The 23,394-nt window shown below is 36.3% G+C and overlaps 1 protein-coding gene across 3 annotated transcripts in view; it reads left to right on the top strand.

Moving 5' to 3' along the window:
* The window catches only part of CSMD3 (CUB and Sushi multiple domains 3), a 613,513-nt gene that overhangs the window by 330,074 nt on the left and 260,045 nt on the right, over positions 1-23,394 (top strand). For all 3 annotated transcript variants that reach the window (XM_010404839.4, XM_010404843.4, XM_010404841.4), the window contains 2 exons: positions 20,577-20,759; positions 21,913-22,239. In XM_010404839.4, coding sequence (XP_010403141.2) covers positions 20,577-20,759; positions 21,913-22,239 — 510 coding nt within the window. The remainder of the gene's footprint in view (positions 1-20,576; positions 20,760-21,912; positions 22,240-23,394) is intronic.

The following is a 23,394-nucleotide window of genomic DNA, read 5'->3' as shown; positions in this document are numbered from 1 at the left end:
ATGACTGAAGAGACTGTATATACTACATTATGTACATCAGTAAATATCACATTCATTTAAAAAATCCCAACAGCACAAGTTAAATTTACAATAAATGTTCTTGCAGTAGTTTTGGTATCTACTTTCTCCCCATAAACCATTGTTATGATCCAATTAGTGAGAGATGCCTCTGCCCAAATTAAAGCTCTAAGGAGACCATATGCTAAAGTCAAAAATACAGAAGACAGTTACCACCCATGGATCCAGCAGCATCCCGTTGGCAGTTCTTTACTGTGGGCGTCTCAATGGTGGGGTTCCCAGAGTTTTCTTCTGGGGGTACCACCTTTATACAGTCCAAGTGCCAGGTATCCACAGGGTGCAGATGCTGCTCCCATAACTTAGGGCAATATATGTACCCTGAGATCAGTTCACTTGGTGCTAATAATGCCAGTGTTGTGAACTCAATCCCTGTATGTGCCGTGCCGTTCACTTAAGAGTTGGACTCAATGATCCTTGTGGCCTCTTTCAACTCAGAATATTCTGTATTTCTCTGTATGAGCAGTTACTTTCTTTCCCACAGTTTTCCACAGTGGGAATTTTTGCTTGGATGCATTAACCAGGATGTGCCAACCAAGTTGTACCTCCATCAGGCCTAAAATCAGCACCTTCATGTTGCAAATTCCTCCCTTCTGTGCTTATCGCAAATTCCCACTGTGGTGGTTTATTTCCTTCTGTGGCCTTCACAGTGTTTTGAGAGAGGCAACTGTGCTCTTTAAGTCCTTAGAACCATTAAAAAGTGTAATATCTTAATTGGTAATATCCTGCCACATAACAAAATTCTAACTACAAAATCTAAGCAGATAATCTGATAACTGCTCATCTTTTTCTCAGATCTTTATAATCTTTAATACTTAGTTTTGATAAAAATATTGGAATGGTCATCACCATAAAAAAGCATATGGAAATCCCCAAAACTGATTTTATCTGAATGTTGTTCCATTGCAGGCCTTAACTAGATGAGTGACTAATACCTAACATAAACATACACAAACCTAATTGAATAACAATGTTTTGAAAGCAAGACCATTTCTTCATTAGATAACTGCCACCAGAAAAATCAACTTTTAAATGTGAGATTGGCTGTGTGCTGCTTCTCTTAAAATTTTGACATTTTAGATTTGTTACTGATATAGAATTATCTCTTTCATTATTTAAAAAAAACCAAACAACTATTTATGTTGAGAAAATCAAGCTCAAATGTAATTGTTGTTTTAAATTCTGAGTCCATAATTACAGCTTAGAGGTATTTGAAGTGACCATTTCAGTAAAGAGCTAACTCATGCCCAGTACTATTTTATAAATCAGAGTTGTTTCTGTAGGAAGCAAAGCATGGAACAGAAACCTGTTTAGTCTTTCAAGACTTTTATGTTATTTCGGCACTTGAATGGGTGGTGTTTGAGGGTTGCATCAGCACAGGTCCAAGTGATCCTTTTCCACTGTGCTAGAATTAAGATTTCTCCACAACCAGTTTACCATTAGACCTCTGGTCTAGTCTGTGCCGCAGTAGTTCGTTTTCAAAAACTACCAGTGAAATATAGTATGATAGAGGTGAAAAGTTTATCTAAACAATATGTGATGTTTCTGTCTTTAGCTTAACCTATCTATGGAGTGGATTGAATTCAAAAACTGTGGGATGGGTTTTATCGAAAGTAGTCCTTTTGCAAAGTCGATTTTTCAAAAAAATTAAGAAATGTCAGTATGTAAGTTACTCATGAAAACATAATTCAGCCTCTGTGCACGAATTTATTAGCATAGTCTTTAATTACACAGTCACACAGTATTTCCCTTAGGCTCCCTGCCTCCTTCATTGCATTGGATGAATGGTGTCTTGAGTATGTGGCAGCTGTTGAATATTTTTAAGTTCATCATTCAAGTGTTGGCCTTTGCCTTATTTACTGCACACTCTTTTGAAGCCTGAAATAAGTACACAATTATTCTCTATCAGTTTTAACATATATATGACCTTTTTTTCTAATCATAACAAAGATTGTAATACTTCCTTCTCCACTTCAAGAGAGAAAAAAAATCATTATTATCCTAGTGTTATACATGGAGAAAATGGGATAAGAATAAATCAGAATTAGTGGCAAAACTACTGTTATAACTTGTTATTTCATGATGCAAAACTCAGGCTTTATTGCTGCTAACCAGACTGCAATATTAGGTGATGCCTTTCATCTCTCATGTACTTTCCTGATATTTTTATTGATCAGGCACTGGGATCTCAACCTAGACACTCCAAAAATTAAATTCACGTGGGAGATGGCCAAATGTTAAAAATGTGGTTTTTCATTCTCTCCAGGCTTATACATTAATTGGTATCATCCATTTAATGGTGTTAACATTTATATCGCATCACAGCCTCTAACTTCTTAGATTCTTCTCATCACATTTTTAACTGCAACAGTGTGCTCTTGTCTCCAGGTGGCTGGAATGACAATTTACTAGTTACTTTCTCTTCCCTGTAGACAATATCTCAAAAATTAACACCTCAGGCTGATTTAAAAACATAGTCAAACTTTTTGAACAAGAGTGACTGACATAAATAAAACTGTATTCATCCATAAAACTAGTATTTAAGAAACTGCTATAAATAAATTTACTCAATCAGCATTTTCCCTACAACAGTCCTTTCTGACTTTTTTTGTTGTACATATTTAATACCTATTTCTCAATATACTGATCTGCCTGCCTAAAAGGAAACCTTAGGGCCAAAGGAATTCTGCTTTCTTTGTATTGCAGGTATCTGTTAGTTTGCCTATATACTTATTTCTCAGACTAAGCTTATAGTTACAATCAAGGAGTAACATATTGTCCTAACCTGATAGCTCCTCCCAATTTAGTTGTCCTTCATGTGTTTTTCAATAACTCCCAGAACAGTCTTCTCCATAGTTTTACCAGCCACTGAAGTGAGACTGACGGTAGTTTTCAGGGTCGTCCTTCTTGCCTTTCTTGAAAATTGGGATGCAATAGCCAGCTCCCAGTCAACTGGGACCTCTCCAGATTCCTAAGAAGAATGAAAAATCACTTAGAGAGGTTTCCCCATGACATCAGTCATTTCTTTGAGCGTTCTCAGATGAATCCTACCAGGCCCCAGATTTACGGAGATCCAGCTGGAGCAGCAGATCCCACGCAAGTTTGGAGTTTCCTGGGAGTTTATCATACCCACAGTCATGTCCCTCCAGCTCAGGACAATGGGAAACCCATAGCCCATAATCAGTTTTTAAGGCTAAAGCAAATAAAACATTAAACATCCCTGCCTTGTCTAAGTCCCTGTTTTTCAGGTGACCATCCTCATGCTGCAACAGGATGATATTAATTTTGCACTGCCTTTTGCTGTCAATGCATTTAAAAAAGCTCTTTTAACTATCCCACATAGTTCTGGCCAGCTTCAACTTTATTTGAGCTTTGGCCACATGAATTTTCTCTCTGCAGTGGCAAGTAGCCTCTCTGTATTCCTCCTGTGTCACCCGACCTTGCTTTCACTGGCCATACACTTAATTTTTTCACATTAACCCCAGAAAATCCCTGTTCAACCAAGTCGGCCCTCTGCCTTGCCCGCTTGACATTTTGGAATTGCCTGCTCTGGTGCACTAAGGAGGTGGCATTTCAAAAGTGACTAGCACTGATGAATCTCAGCAGCTTCAAAAGCATCTGCTCTTCTTAGAGGTGAAGTTTTCCTGATAGTTTTCCTCCTGTCACCAGAGATTATAAACTGAGATGCTGTATGGTTGCTGTAGCCAATCGATGATGGTCATCAGTCACTGCTTCACCCATGAGCCAGTTATGATCCCACTTCTGACTCCAAAATAATGTTAGGATACAATTATTAAGAGATGCCTCTGCCCGAATTAAGGTGCAGACAAGACCAAAGTCAATAGTGCAGATTTTATTTAACAGTAAATGTGAGGTAGCAAGAGAGATAGGAAGAGAAGAAAGGAAGCGGAGAGAGGGGGAAATGGAGGGGTGGGGAGAAGGGAAAGGGAGTGGAAGACAGAGTTGGGGGGAAGAGGAGGAGGAAAGAGAAGAGAAGGGGAGATGAGAGGTAGAGTGTGTGTAAACAAAAGATATCAGCACCACCTAGGTTCCTGCAGCATCCCATCAGCCCTTCTTCTTCTGGTCTTCTCAGTGGGGAGGCCGGGGAGAGGCACTTTTATACAGTCCAAGTCCCAGGTATCCACAGAGTGTAAATGCTGTTCCCAGAGCTTGGGCTGGCACGTGTATAAGGACTTGGCATCCTTTCTCACAGTTTGCCATGGTGGGAATTTTTGTCCAGACAGGTTACTCAGATCTGCCTCACCAGGTCTGGGATCTTCCTCTTGCTGCCATCTGTGCTTTTCCCACAGTCTGCACAGTGGAATTTTGTCCCGTGTGCTAATTCCAAACCTTCCCCTCTGTTATGTCTGGTATTAACACCTTCCTGTTTGCCATCTGTACTTAGGTTCCTGTATGGTGGCTTATCTTATGGAAACTTCCTTCTTTTACAGTACTTGACAGTTCATTGTGCTCTTTAACTCTATTAACAAGCAACAAATCAAAGAGAACAATTTTTCTAGTCATCTCTTTAGTACCTATACCAAGAAGTTATCAACCAGGTGTTCTAGGAATCTTCTGAACCTGTTTCTATCATCTGTGTGGTATTTACAGTTAACATCTGGAGTGTTGAAATCCCCATCTTCAGTTTGGTTGGAGAGACAGCCTTGATGCTGTACCAAGACCTCTCAGCAGTAGCCAAAACACTGGTGTGTCATCAACATGTTCTAACTACCAATACAAAGTACAGCCCTATGACATCTGCTCTGGGGAAAGGTGACTCCATTCCAGCCAGACCCAATACACTTTACACTGCTTATTGTTGGTGTGGAGGGTCTGTCTTGCACTGTTTTCTCCTGAGATTTTTCCATGTCAAAACAGGGATTAGTTTATTCTGCTGCACTAGGAAACAGCTTGTCCCCAGGTTACATTCTTAGACAATTCTCTTTGGAGTATGTGCTCCAAAGTGATAGCTAAGAGAGGATTTAATTCCTTCCTAGAAGAGAAATATACAGGGAAAGGTTTCATTGTTCTGAAAAGCATGAGCTCATAGGGGAAGCAAATAATTTTCTGATGTTTTTCTTACAGAATAAAAAACAAACCCTAATGCTGCTGCTGATTAATCACTGCAGGTGAAATTATGTAACTCTTTTTTTTTTTTTTTCTGGAAAAAGGAGTTTTGAAATGCTCTACAGTTTGGTAGCACTTAGTGAATATCACAGAAGCCCAGCCTAAAACTTGCTTGCCAACCTTTGTATTAATTTAGGATAAAGTATGATTATGTTTATTTTACCTTGTGGTGTGGGCATATGCATAAATATTTTATCTGGATATGCACACCTTTAATTTTAGCTTTGTATTAGGATTCTATTACTGTTTTACCTAAGGTTGCTATTCTGACCTTCAGCAGCCTAACTCCATAATAACTTAAGTTTTAAGGTTGGAAAGAAATATTATTCACCTTTATTAACCATTAAGTACATTTTAAAAATAATTTCTAACTTAAAAATTTTTCCTAGTGGGGGAAGAAATTCCTATGTGTAATTTAGCAAGAAGCCTATGACACTCTAGAACGTGAATGTCTTTCAAGACATTTTCTCTGAGTTTTTGTTTTGTAAGCTTTCTTTCAAATGTCTTGTGAGGTTTTCAGTCTCTGCATTAGCTTAAGAGTAGCATAGTGACATTTTGTGGAACAACTCTTATTTTCAGGAAGCTGTCCAGTACTAAGGAGGTGATCCTTGAATCATTGTTAACTAAGGGCTCTTTTGAATATAATGCTTGGAAGAGTGGAACTCTAGCATAGCAGATGAGACAGTGACAGAAATACTACTTACCATTTATGGCAGGGCAATAATCAAGTGTTTCATGATAAAATTTTCCTACAATGCTGGTTAAAAGCTTTCCCTAAGTATGATAGTGTAAAGGAACAAATTGTAAAGGCAGTGCAGGCTCTAGGTCTTGTGTGAGATCGGAAAGTAAACAGCAATTTTTATCAGCTTCAGGTTGAACATCTAGTTCTGACAATGAGGGTAATTGCTGCATAATTGCTGTTTTGTTCTAAGAGTCTGTTGATTTGCTGAGGCCCAGGTGTATTATATTTGCTGGCATATCACTTGGAGTAATAAATCTATAATTATCTCCAGCTAATTTGTGAGGAAAACTCATGCTGTATTTGTAGTGTTACAGCAGAAGTGGCCCAAGGTGTTTGAGATCATTAGGCTACCTTGTCAGGAAATCATGCTCTTTCCCTTGAATCAGAAACAATAAACAAGAAGCTATAGTTGCTCTCTTGACTCTACTTGTAATATTTATCACTACTTCGAAATCATTGAAGCTTCTGAGAAAGATAACGGATTTCTAAGTCTTAGATTAGAAAGATAAGATTTCTAAGTGCATTAGTTTCACTTTTTTCACTTAATCATCTGTATTATATTTTCATAAGTAAACAAAAATGGTAATAGGCAGCCTAAAGTAATCTTTATGGCCAGCAGGCTATTCACGTTGTCATTTGCTTGAATCCTTTTAAATCGGCTATCAAGTGATATGTGCACAATCTGAATAAAAGTTATTGCTTCTTCAAGTGCTTTCACATAACTCCTTTAAATACAAGATTTTTATAGTATCATATAATGGTATGGCTTGGAAGGGACTTTAAAGATCATTTAGTGCCAACCCTTCCACTATAAGCAGGGATGCCACCCACTAGATCAGCTTTCTCAGGGCATCATTCAACATGTCCTTGAACACTTCCAGGGATTGGGCATCCACAACTTCATTGGGCAACTTGTTCCAGTGAGTCACAGTATAGAATTTCTTCCTAATGTCTGATCTAAATCTCTCCTCTTTCCATCTAAAGCTATTTTCCCTTGTCCTGTCAGAACATGCCCTTGTAAAAAGTCCCTCTTCAACTTCCATGTAGCCCTTTTAGATACTGGAAGGCTGCTCTAAAGTCCCCCTGAAACCTTCTCTAGGAAAAACAGCCCCAACTTTGTCATCCTGTCTTCATAGGAGAGGTGCTCCATCTCTCTGATTATCTTAGTGGCCCTCCTCTGGACTTTCTCTAACAGGTTCATTCCTGCGCTGAGAACCCCAGAGATGGATACAGTACTCCAGTGGAGGTCTTACAAGATTAGAGGGGCAGAATCACCTTGACCTGCTGATCACATTCCTTTTGATGCAGCCCAGGATACAGTTGGCTTTCTGGGTTGTGAGAGCACTTTGCTGGTTATGTTGAGCTTTCTGTCAACACCCCCAAGTCATCCTCAGACCTGCTCTAAATACATTTTCTGCCCAGCCTGTATTTGTGCTTTTGGTTACCCTGATCCAGGTGCAAGACCTTGTACTTGGCCTTGTTGAACTCCATGAGGTTCACACAGGCTCAACTCTCAAGACTATTAAGTCCCACTGAATGACATCTCCCCAGTGTGTCAACGGCACCACACAGCTCGGTGTTGGCAAACTTGCTACAGATGCCCACATTCTTGCTGTCCATGTCATATTAAGAGCTGGTCTCAATAACCAACCCTGGGGAACACCACTCTCACATGATAATCAGCACTACTGTGCGGCAGTAAGGCAGTTAAAAGGCTGTGTCTAGTAAGCAAAATGAAGTAGTGTGTGCAGAGATTTGTGCCACAGGACAGTAAGCTATTCTTTGACTCTGTCTTGTAACTTACATGTGATGCTGTACTTTAATAAACATCATACATCTATAAGATTCCTGAAGAATATTTCCTGAATTATATGAACTGTATTTTGTCTTTTCTCATCAGATTTAATGGAAATGCCATTAATACAGACTATGAAAAATGAGGCTTAGACCTAAGACAAAGACATGGTATTGTGTATCAAGGCAAATTAAAAGGTTAATGAAATATTATAATTGAATATGTTTTGAATCAGCCTGAATCAGTCCTTTTGTTTTCTGTGGTCCTAATTTATCTTATACTTCTGTTTCAATAAATAACATTACTATTTATATTCCAAATTGTATAAGCTATATAAGGAAGGTTTAGTACAGCAAAGGGATGGACATGAGAAGGAGAAAACAACAGGAAGAAGAAATGAGGTGCTCCTATATCTTTTTAGGTGGTTGTGTTCACTGTCCTGTAGTTGATCTACAATTTATATTTTAGAAAAACATTAAACTATCCATTAAGTATTTTTATAATTTAGAAACCAAACTTTCAGTTTCAGTCATTATTTATTTTTATCTTTAAAAATTTGGTATTAAATTGGATGTACATGGAATTTGGAATGATACACTTTTCTCTCATGGTCTTTAGATATTTCTTAGTCTTCTTTTAATGTGCAAATGTTCACTTAAAGCATGCAACTTATAGACACATTTATTTCAATACGTGGACTGGAAAAGTTATTCTTATCATGACATTGACATTTTTCCAATATTTTAATATTACAGCTTAGACACATAGTCATAGTAGTGAGCTTCCTGGTGTAGTGGAGAAGTTCCTTTCTAAATTTTACTTATTCTTCTCCCATCTGTATGTAAATAAACTCTTTTCTCTAATTTTTATCTTTTAACCATAATAGAGAGTGAAACAATAAAACATATTATTGGCAAAACCAATTCATTACTTTGAATTGTCACTTCCTAAGACAAGAACTAATTTATTGTTTACGGTTTAGAAACTCTGAACCTTAACTGGTTTTTGGGCTGAAATTATCTGTACTCAGTGGCTATCTCACTTGAAACGCTTATGAGCAAATTCAAGCAAAACACTTAGTAGCTTTGAAGACCATGATTTCAGGAAAATGCATTCATTGTAGCAAGTAAAAAAAAAAAGGAAGACAACCTTTTTGATAAGTTCTAACTTTCTTGCATATTGAATCAGTAACCTGAAATTTGGCAAGGGGATATCTAACCAGATTCAGTTTGTAAAATTCTAATTTGCATAGGCTTACTCATTTGTTTAAGAGGATTTAGCTTACAGAAACTGAAATCCGCAAGAGCTTAATCCGAGCTGCAGTCTTATCAGAGCTCCTAGCAACGTCTCAACGTCTCTCTCTCTTATTATTAGTTTATTTTTGGGGGCTAAGGGGTGTGTAAACACTCTATTTCTAACTTGGAAAATGTCTACATTCAACAACCAGGTTTAGAGAAAATTTACAGGCATCTCTGTGCTGGATAACCTTGTCTGACTGCAATAGGTCTACAAGGCTCCTCCCACTATCCCCCACAACAGAACAGGGGAAGAAAATAAGATGAAAAACTCATGGGTTGAGATGAGAATGGGAAAAAACTTACCAGTTGCTGTCACAGACAGACTCAACTAGAGGAAGTTTAATTTGATTTATTGCCAAATAAAAACAAAGTAGAGTAGTGCAAAGTGAAAACAAACCTAAAAAATTTCCTCCACCACCTCTTTTTCCCAGACTCCACTCCTTTATTCTCATCTCTTCTTTTCCTTCACCCAAGCAGTAAGGGTGGATCAGGAATAGGGAATGGGGACTGTGGTCAGTTCATAACACTTGGTCTCTGCTACTCCTTCTTCCTCATGCTCTTCCCCTGCTTCATTGTGGTGTCTTTCCCATCAACTGCAGTTCTTTTAGAGCATGTGTCCTTTCCATGGGGTGTGGTCCTTCAGGAATGGACTGCTCCACTAGTTGCAGATCTTTTCAGGGCTTATCCACTTGGTGCAATATGGGGTCATCCACAGGCTCCAGCAGAGACCTCCATGTGCTGCAGACAGACAACCTGCTTCCCGCGGTCTTCACCATGGGCTGCAGGGGAATCTCTGCTCTGATGCCTGGAGCACCTCTTCCCTTCCTTCTCTGACCTTTGTGTTTGCAGGGCTGTTTCTTACCTACTTTTACTGATCCTCTGCCACAGTTGCTTTGCAGCATTTTTTTTACTCTTTCTCAAATACGTTATCACAAGGGCACCACCATTTCTGTTGGGTTCAACTTTGACCAGAAGTAGGTCTTTCTTAGAGCTGGTTCTGTCCAACATGGGAGCAGCCCCTTCTCACAGAGGTCACTTCTGCAGACCCCTGACTACCAAAACCTTGCTGTCTAAACCCAGTAAAAACACAATAAATGACTTTTGTTGGAGCAAACCCTGCTTTGTGTTCATAGAGTTGATCTGGGAACAGTTTTGTGTGTGTGTGTTTGGCAGAGAACAGTATTCTGGGTTTTGGGATTGGGGTTTTTTGTGGGTTTGGTTTTAGTCTGTTGTAGCTTCCTTTTGGAAAGATATGGTTACCTTGCCTCAGAAGGGAATAACTGATCAAACTAGAAAGAAGCAGGTTGAAGGATCATGGGACCAGAAGCTTGGAAAGAAAACAAGCCATATAAATAAGTCTTGGTAACTCTTTATCTAGAGACTTTCCTTTTTGCTCTGTTCTGTGACCTTCTGAAAAAGGCAAAAGCAAGGTGGAACTAACAGTCTTACTTCCCTCCTAGATGTTTAGTTCAGCAAAACTGAAAAAGTTTAAGTGACTATAAAGTTGCAATCAAATTAAAACCTTGGTGGTGTAGTATAGTCACATGTATATTCAGAATATGATGCAGGGAACCATTATTTAAGGCATCAGAGGACAAAGTTATTAACTGCCATTAAAGAAGAATTGCAGAGCTGGTGCAGGTTGCCTTGATCAACAGATTTGAAAGGTTCTACAGATAACACACTATTTGCAAATAGATTCACTGTTGTCACAGACCAACTCTGTATGTATCAAGAGATACATTCTCCATTATAGCTTCAACAGTCTTGAGTATGGACTTCTATCTGCACACATTTACCATTAAAGATGAAAAAGAAGAGCACTATTCATAGCAAAAGGATCAAAATTCTCTGTACAATGCTGACTCCCATAGTGCCAGAAAAAAATCCCCTGAATTAGTTAATTTTCATTTATATGTTCTTCAAAAGCATACTGACAGTTGGAGATTAAGCTATTTAGTCCAGTGAAACATTTTATTTTCCTAAAGATTTTCTAAAGAGGAGTGAAAGGCCTTAGTCAAATCATCAGTGACACAAATGAGATTCCTGTTACTCCTCATATTATTAAAATAGTGTATTGCATGTTCTTATATAACCTAGAATATTTTGTAAACATCAAAGGACCACATTCTCTACAGCTCAGGTTTTTTATGATGATTAACAACATGCTTACATTTTATTTAGTCTATGGAAGGAAACCATTCTTATTTTAAAATGAGAAAAGCCCCACCACTTAAATAAAGATGATTCAGGCACAGAAATTATATAAATTTATGTAACTGCTAATAAATGGATTTTAGGCTTAGTGCTACCTTGAAAATTATTTCAGACATTTCTGCATATGGTGACTACCCATTCACATTCTTTTTCCCTTTTGACAGGCCAAGCAGTAACCACTGGTCCAAGGGATATTCTGTGTATTCACATTGAAACTTTTCATGCAAAGGATTGCAGACTTAGATAAAATTCCTCAGTATTATTTTCCATTTATTTTTCCTTGAGAGTGCCTAGTATCTGTAGTTCCATGAAGAAAGCTAGCAATGTAGTTGTCTGCTATTAAAAGTTGTATTAAGGGAGCGCTGCTGAAATTCATAGATGTTTTCTCTCTTTAACAAAACTATTTTTTGAGGCTTAAATATGTAATATAGCACTTTAGAATGTACAGTTGTATTTTAATCTTTAAATTTAAAAAGTTACATGAAACTTTCTTAATTATTTGGTGATCCATCATTGGTCCAGCTACAGTCAAGTACATTAAGGAAAAGTCATCCTGAATTAGTTAACTATGCCCCAATATAGTTGCTCCAGGTTGAAGTAGCTGTGTTAATGAAAGCAAATGTAGCCTGCCTCTTTCCAAACCATTTTCTAGATCCTTGATAGAGGGAAATTAGCTGAAGAAGAAAGGTGTGATTAATTAAAAGCTACAGTGTTTGGGAAGCAAAGGGGATTGAATAGGCAAAGAGGAATGTAAAAATACATATATACACACTGCAGGTTCAGAAGAACACAATGTCTCTCTTGACATGCATCTTGACATCAAAATTATACTGAAACAATGTAAATATTACATCAATATGTCTGAAGAAGAAAGACCATACTGACAGGGTTTGGGACAATAAAGTTATGAAGGCAACAGAAATCTCTTGAGGCAGCATAGATGGAATACAAACATTGTTGCTCATTCTCAAAACTTAAACTAAAATTTTTTAAGTGATAAAATACCAGCTGTTTTTGCAAGCAAATCTGGAATTAACAAGATGTGATTTAGCAATATGTCAACAGAAATTTAGGAAATACCCCAGTTTTTGTGAATTTTTTTATGAATGAGAAGTCCCATGGTGCTATTAAATTGTCTGTGTTGATAGTGTTCTACATAACAGTTCATTTTCTAAACCTAAATTAAGAGAGTAATTTATTTTATTGGAGGTGTGGCTATTATTTAAAGCCCCAGAGGGGTCATTCATTAGCTGGGCCAGCTTATTGCTGGCTAAGTAGTAAATAACTCTACTTTAGATATGGAACATGGTCCTGAATAGGAAGAGAAGGAATATATCCATAAAGTCTATAAGTACCTAAAATATGTAACAGAACATAATTATGAAATATTTTATGCTAGTAATAGAAAACTTCGGATAAATTATGCAATAAAAATCATGTTGCTATAACTGATGTCCCTCTGGAAAATCTGTTTTCGTGGAGAAAGGCTGTAACTTGATTTCTTTATACTAGAAATGTTGAGCACTTGTGATATACATAAAATATTACTTCTAATGGTGTCTGCCATTATTTTCTTACTTCATTCTCAGAGGAACCTCATCTAACTTTCCCATGAGTGTTGTTAGACAAATTATCCTCCTTTAATTAATTATCCCCCTTTTTTCTTTGTGAAAGATTCACATTCTGGCTCATCAATTTATATGATCAGGAAATGAGAAGTACCCTGGCAGTTGGCACAATTCAGCAAGGGTGAAGAAGGTTATCACCACCTACACAGTAGGAAAAGAACAACTCTTCTTTTATAGATTTTTTTCTCCCCATAGAATTTAGGCAGAATAGAACTGACACTATACCCTTGAATGGCTGTTCTGTATAACACATTATAGACTAAACATCTCATGAGTTCATATAGGGAAAAGACTGTATGCTTAAATCCTCCTCCTCAGCTCCTTTCCTCCCTTTGCATATCTGTTTCTTCTGTAATGGGACCCAGGAGCACAGAGAAGGTGCTGCAACACTGTAATGGGTCTCTTTCTCACCTGGAGCAGTCAGGCACAGCTGGAGTTTTCTCATCATTTGGCTGCAGCATTGTTCCATCCCGTTTGTATTTAAAAACATGTAAGATTCATTCCCTATCTTCACGCTTGCCAATTGCTAAAAAAATAGCCACACTATTCATTAGATAAGAGTCTTCTTTCCTATCTTTTAGGAAAACAAGGAAGAAAAAAAGAGAATAAATATAAAACCTATTGTGGTCACAATTGAGGGAGAGAAAATCACACTAGTTTTTCTGGGTAAAAGTAGTGGTTAAGGTGAACATTTTTTTATATATATCTGGGTTTCCAAAGACATGAAATCTGTTGATTAAAATCTGATCATTAGAAGGAAATAAGGGTACTGGTAACCTTTAAAATATAACTGAATATCACATGGCAATAGACACTTTGTTCTCTCGCAAATGTACTTCCATCCTTTGTTTATAAAAATATTCACACTTTAACAGTAATAGGTAATAGATAAAATTGTCTCTTTTATTTGAAGATACATACAAATATTATATTTAGGAGAAGGTATCATCCGTTAGGTGATTCAAATTTCTGTTTATTTACTGATCACAGCAATACTTAAACCCTATTACAAATAAATGTAAACAATCTCCAATCTATTACCATGTAAATTGGTAAGCATAGGCTAAGACTGCTGAAACTGGTCAAAAACTGTTTGCCTGCTATGTATCTTTAAGATTATATGTTTTGAGTGTACATACTGTGAAGACAAATGGTGTAATTTACATTATTCATCATCCTTATTTACACTGAGAAGTATATATGTTCTTGATTCATAAGTTATTAATTTTTATTGTCCTGATTTCTGCTTTTTCAGTGCCTTTTTGTCCTCAATATTTAAGTTTGAATTTTCAAGATACAACAGATGATGTGGTGGATTGACTCTGGCTGAATGTCAGGTGCCCACCAAAGCGGCTCTATCACTCCACTCCTCAGCAGGACAGGGGAGATGAAATATAACAAAAAGCTTATTGGTTAAGATACGGGCAGGTTACCAGTTACCATCACATGCATCACAGTCTTGACTTGGGGAAATTAATTTAATTTGCTTCCAATCAAAATCAGCATAGGATAATGAGAAATAAATAACTAAATATTTAAACATTTCCTCCCCACTTCTCCCTTCTTCTTGGGCTTAACTTTATCTCTCCTCCCTCTCAGTGGCACTGAGGAACAGTCAGTTCACCATACGTTGTCTCTCCTGTTGCTTCCTCATGGGGAAGGACAAATTGCCTCCCTCACTGGAGATATTTGAGAACTGTCTGGACACAATCCTGTGCAATGTGGTCTGGGATGACCCTGCTTGAGCAGGGAGGTTGGACCAGATGACTCACTCTGCTCCCTTCCAGCCTTACCTATTCTGTGATTCTGTGAAATATATGATGGTATATTTTTCTAACTTTTTGAATAAGAAAAGCCTGCATTGGTAACATTAGCATAACAATTTCACAACTAAGTTAGATATATGTATGCAGTAATGTGTATAGAAATTGTACATACCATGATGTTTCAAAGTGGGATTACATAGATTTTTATGCATTATCTTGCAAAATGTCAGTGTGTCAATATACGGTGGCGAATGCTTGTAGCTTTTGCATAAAAAATTCAAATATCAAACAGCAAGCTTTGTCCTTTTTGAATCAAATACTTGAACTGTTTCTTTTCACATACTAGGATTTAGTTCATCCAGTATTCTTTGCTTCAAGAAATAGTATGTAATGAATTCAAATGCTCTTTTACTAATGACTAAACAAATCTATTTGTGTATCAAATTTCCTTTGATATGGTCAGTAAAATAGATAATGGGCATTAGTCTGAGATGTTGTTAAAGCAAAGAGTGATTGGTCTTTGCCTGGTGTTTCCCTGAAGGATTATAGATTTTGAATGTCTGCTGAAGTGATAGCAAGTCTTCAGTGTTGTACTTTTCTAGTGTGCACCAGTGATCTCTTTTCTTCCAAAATTGTTTTCCTTATAAGAATCACATTCTTATCTTTTATTTACCCCTGAGTTACAGGAAGGGAAAGATAGATGAGTTACCTTTCACACCCTAACTCCAGTGTGATTCTGTCAAAATGCATTTGTGTAGTAAGTGACCATTTCTTTTGCCCAAGGCCCCCTTTAGTCACCTCCAAGATGAGCCTGACTTTCACAAAGAGAAAGGGTAAGAGAAAAAGAACATGCCTATCTTGCTATCTCTGTACTAGGGGCTACTGTAGCCTGGGGCTCTCCCTTCAGTACATCACTGGTTAGAAACCTGCAAAATCTTTCAGTGAGATACACAAAAGTAATGTAAGGATAATTTTAAATGAAAGGAGATGGTTATCTTAATTTTCTTTATATTATTCTTTCAGTTTTCCCTTAACCTGATATGTTTTCTAGATATTTCTTGTTAGAAAATACTTTGGCAATTATTAACTTAATTCAGTGCTGTGCAACTGCAAACTGTACAGATTTATTTAGGATAACAGCTGTTTCCAAACTTAGTATCCTAAATAGTTTCAACAGGAGTTTATCTTTTCAAAAAAGATAGCTTTCTAACATCACCAGAAATCATGCCTCCTTTTACTGTTAATGTCCTTCTTTGTGAAATAATTTCTGAGAAAAAGTGGATTTTCTTTTCTGTCTCAAAAACCTTAAAACACAAAAAAACATGCCTGATTCATTGTTAACATATTTAACAAATTTTATTTATGGTTAGAGGTCCTTTCCTCTTTTTATAAGGCTACAAAGGAAATAAGGACTATTTAACAGAAATAATATTAGCATAAGGTGTTGTATTTTCCTTAGGCACAAATAGCAATCCTAATTTTTTGTATCACAGTGGTAGTGATCACAGGAAAGCAAATACCCATCCTAGCCATCTCCTATTGTAGCTAACATGAAGTGCAAATCTCAAAAAGCAGAATAAATTGCAAAAGAGGGCACAAACCAATAGGTAAGACTAAAAAGTAACCAAAATGTAAAATAAAATACAAAAATGAGCTTAACCAATGAATTTATTTTTGAATTTTTGAGGTACCCTATATATATAATAAACTTATTCCAAATGCTTACGCTAATATATTATAGAAATAGTGTTTCCACTAAAATATACTTTATAACAATTTCTTCTGTGAATTGCACCTTTTTTACATTTGCATTATATGAAAGAGATCATTATAATTACTAAAATTTTAGTCCAGCAAATAAACTAAGCAGTGGACTCTTACACACAGTTTTATTGATAGGCTTTCAAGTTATGTTCCAGGAGAATAGCCCATATGCCTTCTATTTCTCTTCACCATTTGGTGCCTCACACTGAAATTTCCAATTTTATAGTTGTGGGGTTTTTTAAGTTTTAGTTATGGCATTAATAATTAAGCTGTCTTAAAATTTACTGGGTTTCTGCTAATCTTAAAACAACTAAATTATTTCCATTTATCATGAATGAATTATTTACAGTGAGGGACTAGTATGAGTTTATCAAGAAGAGAGGCTCTTTCAGGCTCTGAACCTAACTACTTAGGAATTTTCGAAACAAATATGTAGTGCAGGGAAGCTGAAACACAAGTGGTAAAACTAGCATTAAAAAAATGTGAATACAATTTACTCCTTAATGAATTAAAATAAATATGAATTCAAATAAATATTAATACACTTTCCTAAAATCAAGTTTTTTAAAATGTGATTATCTGACAAAAGCTCAGGAAGCAGCTTGTTTTTTTCCTGTCTGTTTTAAAGGAAGTTTATTGACATTCTCTAAAGAAATCTAAAAGGTATTTGTTCTTCAATTAAAAAAATCCACTGAACTAAACAGCAACAAAACCCCAAACAAAACAAAAATCAAACCCTATAATTTCTGCTCCTTTGGAAAATTAAGTAATGACAGAAATAGTCCGTTTCAAATCCAGAGATGAACTGATGGTAATACAAAATTTAAAAATTATATAAAAGTGTTGCAAGCAATGCATTCAGGAAAGTTTTAAAGTAATGAAGGAAATATTTGCTATAAATGTAAGTGAATACAAATGGGGTTTAGGGATGGTTTAATTCATTTAAATCCATTATTCATATAACACTTTGTTCAACTTGATTTTGTTTACGAAATCAAATTCAGTATAAGACTGTGGATGTAATCTCTCAAATGCACCAATCACATAGGATATTTTTTTCCAACTAGCTCCTGTAAATTATTTTACTCTGCCTAATAATTTTTGAATGCAGAACCAGTTCTTTTAAGTCCTAGAAGGGATAGGTGTTGTCAGCTATGTATCTTGTCAAATTTGAGAAAAAACATGGAAACCCTTTCCCAGCTACATCAAAATAGAGGCCCCAAAAGAGAGTAAATTGAAGTAGGCATGAATACATTTACTGCCTAGTATATATTGTTTGAGAAAGCTACATTAAATGAAATGATGTAGTCACTTGGAGAATTAGTTTATAGAATACATTTATTTATAGAATATATTTGCTTTCCCAGATGAAATATGAAATTACTCAGACACTTAGAATAGTATTAATCTACCAGGACAGCCTAGGAAAACTTTGTATTTCTTTGGCCGTTAAAAACTGAACAGTTCTGTAGGTTTGATATAATAGTCTCACAAAACTTGAAGACAGTAGAGTGAATTTGTGTGTTCTTTGGGATAGCTTATGTTGTTTCTTCGGGACAGCTTTAGCTTTTTTTTTGAGGTCTGTGAGCTCAGGATAAATTGAACCTGGTTTTATCCTTTTATAATGATGAATTATATCAACCATTTCCTAGAACTGTTTGGAAAAAAAAAAAACAAACAGTAAGAATTGTTCATGATTTTTTGTGCTTTTTATTAAATGGTTTTCTTTTGTTGTTTTTGACTTTTCTTTAGCCAAACAGAATAATAAAGCCTTTCAAAACTCCGTGGAGTATTTTTTAAAATAATCTCTTTTTCAGTTTCTTGTTAAAATGGAATGTTCTTTATTTGCTTCTTATCACATTTTAATTGTATTTAGAACCTTAATATCGGAAAGCTTTGAGAAATCAAGTGTATGCTGCTGAAAATATTACCCTAGAAAAATTGTTTGTTAAAATCAAAACACTTGCTATTTTTCATTTATGTTTGGTTTTATTTTCCTTGTACTCAAACTATCATATATGGAAATGTGAAAAAAAAAAAAAAAATAGCTGCAAGAACTTTAAAGAGAAATCCTCAAACTATGGTACAGGGATATTCGTTGCTGTCATAACAGGTAATAAATTAATTTTCTTTTAAGGCTTCTATTCTTTTTATAGTTAGCATCTCTCATGAAAGAAGTATGTGGTATTTGGACTGGACAACTTAAAAAACAATCTTCTTCTGCATTTCTATTGCTTATGTATCCTGTTTCCTCTACTTGTAGATGAGTGTATTCATAAGTTTCTTATCTGGAGCACAATATTTTCTTTACAAGTTTCTGCATCTAAGGGTGCTAAGAGAACTGGTGAACCTCCATCCAAGGCCACTTTCCTATCATCTTTGGCAGTTTGTCAAACTTAGGAGAGATACATAAAGACTGGAAACAAGTTTTATGACCTTTAACAAAAGCCTGGCCTGTGCAAATTTCAATGCTTGGGGAAAACACAGATCAAGTCTTCTTGGAAGCCATTTTCTGTTATGTGGAAGAAAGTGATTGTGAACAGATAATTTATTAGGGGTAAACCACACCTGAACAAGCTGATAGATCCTTTATAATAAGTTACTTGATCATTGGACAAGGGGACATCAGTGGATGTTGCCTACCTCAAACTTACCAAAGCTTTTCAGTTTGTCCACTCATCCAGAGTTGGATATGTGAACATAGTGTCCTGACTTGAATGAAAGAATTTTGTCAGAGAGAACTGATTAGAACAAAAAGGCAAAACAAAACACCAAAAGAAAAGCAACCAAAAAACAAACAAACAAACAAACGCCCTAGCAAAACAAAGAAAAAAAACTCCAAACAAACATTCCTTCCCTACAAAATACCCCTATAGGTTGGATGATAGGATAGAAGGTAGTAGTAAATTGGTCATACTGTACTGAAGACCAGTTCATCCAGTTTTCAGACACCGATTAACTGAAGTAGGTTCTGCAGAGGCCTGTGGAGGTGAACAGGGGCTGGAGCACTTGCCCACTTGTGATGAGAGCCTTAGGGAGCTGTAGAAGTAGGGTCTAATATTGGCCTTTCAGTATCTATGAGGAGGTTTTTGGGAAGACAGAGGCAGGTTCTTTATGTTGGTGCAGGATGGAAGGCTGGGGATACAATGCAATGGACGTAAGTTAGAACAAGACTAGATATAAGGAAAGACTTCTGTTTACCATGCAGACAGTCAATAAGTGAAACAGGATTCTCAGAACAGTCTTCATCGTGGGAGGTTTTCAAGATGCAACTGGATAAATCCCTGAGCAACCTGGTCTTGGGTCAGAGCTGAGTCTGCCATGAACAGGAGCCTAAAGACCTCCTGAGGTCCCATCCAGGAAGTCTCTGATGGGGGATCAAGAAAGTCAGGGCACAGCTGGAGCTGAACCTGGCTCGTTAAATATAACGAGGATTTCTTAGGTACATAAGACAACAAAGGAAGATGAAAGAAATTGTACCTGAAATAATGAGCAAAACAGAAGGTCTGGTTACAACTAACAAGGAGAAAGCTAAAGGTTTTTTGCCTTGAGCTTCACTGGCAAGGGCTCTGGGCATATCACCCACCTCACAGAATGGGAATATGTATATATACCTATGTATTTATGTCTAGCCTCCTTTTTAATTTGGGCAATTCTTTTGGTGCCACCACTCCCTTATTTGCTGTATTGTTGGTACCTCAATTTGAGCTGTATTGCAACGTGGACAGTATTTATACATTGGGGACCTGGTCTCTGTTTCTACTTTTAAGAGTTCATGTTCTACTACCAGTATTTTATTTAATGTCATTATTGTTTAAAATTTCATGAAATAAAACAGGGTATAAATACTTTTCCTCATATCCTTTAATTTTCAAATATTTTATAAACATAAAGATTCTGATTTTTTCTAATCCCATCTAGTGGTTTAACTGTAGCCAACAACTAAGCCCAACATGACCACTCACTTATTCCCCCTGGTGGGATTCCTTATTGCAGAATTTCTTCCTTAAGAAGCTGGGGTGTAGAATCAAACTCACTGGTGCATTCTGACAACTGGTCTTATGTAGATGATTTTAATTTACTTAGAATTTTCTACATGTCAGCATATACATGCAGCAAGTTTGTTTTATTATTTATAAATAAATTCCTTATTTATTTCAACAGAAATTGAAAAAGAAAGCTGTGGGGATCCTGGAACACCACTGTATGGTATCAGAGAAGGGGATGGATTTTCTAATCGTGATGTTTTAAGGTTTGAGTGTCAGTTTGGATTTGAATTAATTGGAGAGAAATCTATCATTTGCCAAGAAAACAACCAGTGGTCTGCAAACATACCAATCTGTATTTGTATGTACCAAATATTTTCTTCTTATTATTTTTGAGGCATAACATTATGATAAGTTTTTACTTACAGGTCATAATTTGTATGACTGATTTTAGAATTAGTACAATGTAATTAACTCTCCTGATGGGATGAATTTACTTTTTTTTTTGCAGGTTTGCCTAATGTACATGCCCAAGGGACAAGTTCTAAAACTGCTAAAATATTTTTTTTCTCTTAAACCAGTTGTCTGTGTGTGCTTTGATATAGTGGTGTATTATTGGCTTTTTTTTTTGTTTGGGAGGATTCTTTTGATTCTATGATGTAAATTATGTGTGATACAATTTTGATAGCACATTTTATAAACTAATATATTTCCTTAGATTAGAAGTTTGTGAATTGAAATAAAGGGTTTAAATTATTTACACTTTCCCCATGTATTATATATGAATACCTTTTAGAACTTAAATTATCACAGATATTTATAGTTCTCTTCTAGTTGCATTATATAGTATAAGTAAAACATTTTCAGTATATAGCATAAGTTGTGCTATATAGCGTAAGTAAATACAACGTTGTGATACTTATTTATGGCAGCACCTTTCCTAACTTTTCCACAAAAATAGTATGGATCACATATATTCAGAGTGCAATCAGTTCCTTTCATCTCTGCAACTCAATTTAATATGGCTTAACTGAATTGGTTGAACATAACATTATCCTGATAACAACAAAACACCTCTTGTCTCTTTGAGGCGTCTTAATTTCCTGGGCCTCTGCATGAACAATAAATGATAAGGGCACTATTGACATTTTTGCCCCTTTAATGTGCTCAGTGGGAGCTCTGCTCATATAAATAGTTCTCTACAAGAGAAAATAAGTGGTGCCAAGTGATTGTTATCAAGGGTAAATTGTAAGGACTGCCATGGATTTCCAGTGCAACAAGAATGTTCTTTATTTCTCGTGGGCTCTGCTTGGGAGGTAGTTTTATTGAGAGGAAGGGAATATGAAGATGGAAACAACAACCTTCTTTCCAGATTCACATATCACCACAAATAATGAATTATTCAGTTGAAGCAATCAGCAAGTTTTAAGATCTTTTGCAAAAACATTGCACTAGAACAGTCCTTATTGAAGTGTTTTATTCTGTTATCTAATTTATCTCTCTTTTTTTGGCAGTTCCTTGTCTTTCCAATTTCACTGCACCGATGGGAACAGTTCTTTCACCTGATTATCCAGAGGGATATGGGAATAATTTAAACTGTATCTGGACCATAATTTCAGGCCCTGGGAGCCGAATTCATCTCTCCTTTAATGACTTTGACTTGGAATCTCAGTTTGACTTCCTTGCTGTTAAAGATGGCGACTCTCCAGATTCCCCCATAATTGGAACATTTACTGGTGCTGAAGTTCCTTCTCATCTTACCAGTAATGGTCATATTTTGCGTCTGGAATTTCAAGCTGACCATTCAATGTCAGGACGCGGATTTAACATCACTTATAACAGTGAGTATTTTTTTTTCTTGTGTGTCTGTTTTGTTTTCAACATACAGTCCAGGAGATAAGCATAAGTATTTAAAAATGACTCTATGGTAATGCACCTTCAAGCAGATTCTATATACCTAAATATTCCTAATTTAGGTGTTTAGATTATTGCTCAAATACTGTTCTAGGGCTGAAAATATGTATATAGTTCTCATTTATGGCTTTAGAAATCATTGGGATAGGAGTGTTTGGAAGACTGGTAAGTCAGGCCAGTTCTGAATTGTAGAGTAAGACTTCACGAAATTTGCTGACAGCTCAGTTTGTGCCACATAATATTAATCACCACCATTGCCTGTACAAAACTGTTGTTCTTGAAAACTCATATGTTCAGATGTGAACATTTGTAATATCCTGGAGCTGATGGCTGCAGTCTTTGCTAGCTCCTAATCACTGCAGTTGAGTGAGCACCCATAGGAGCTCTTTGATCAGTCAAACCAAAATAGACTTGGGGTTTTTTTTGCTGTTTTACCTTTGTTATTTACTGACCACATAATAATTGAAGATGATATTAAATATCTTCTCCAGTACTAAATACCACTGGAATTTATTCACCTTCTTGCTGGCAAAACTGTTACATTTCTTCTGAAACACATATGAAGATCTGCCTACCTTGCATTGGTACCAAATGATTTGTCATTTATTCCATACTAAAATCCAGCCAGGGTATATTCCCATCTAGTGCAGACATGGTGATGCAAGGCCACAGCACGAATAATTGCAAAATACAGTGTGAAACTTTCCTGGGAGCATATGCAAAATTAAATTTTGCCACTCTAGCAGTATCCTGAAATATTAGACTTCCTGTTATGTGTAGAGCATGGTAGGAATAAGAGAGCATCTAGTACAGGCTTCATCGTATCCTTCAGCCAGAGCTTCTCCACCTCATCAGTCCCCCCACATCTGGATATTTGGATTTCTTTCTTTTTCTTTTTTTCTGATGGTAATGGTAGCAGAGTAGTTTTCCATGCCAACAGATAGAAAAAATAAGCAAAATATGATAACTATTTCGATATTTCCAAAAGTCTGATGTCATGTGTAACTAGTCCCCTTCCTGTCTTTCTCCCTAACATCTGAGAGTATATATATTTCCAGAGGTTTACTTGAGATGTAAGAGAA

This window comes from Corvus cornix, chromosome 2 (genome assembly GCF_000738735.6).
Source record: "Corvus cornix cornix isolate S_Up_H32 chromosome 2, ASM73873v5, whole genome shotgun sequence".
NCBI lineage: Eukaryota > Metazoa > Chordata > Aves > Passeriformes > Corvidae > Corvus > Corvus cornix.
The sequence above is the reverse complement of the archived record's forward strand: the minus strand, read 5'-3'. Positions and strand labels throughout refer to the sequence as shown.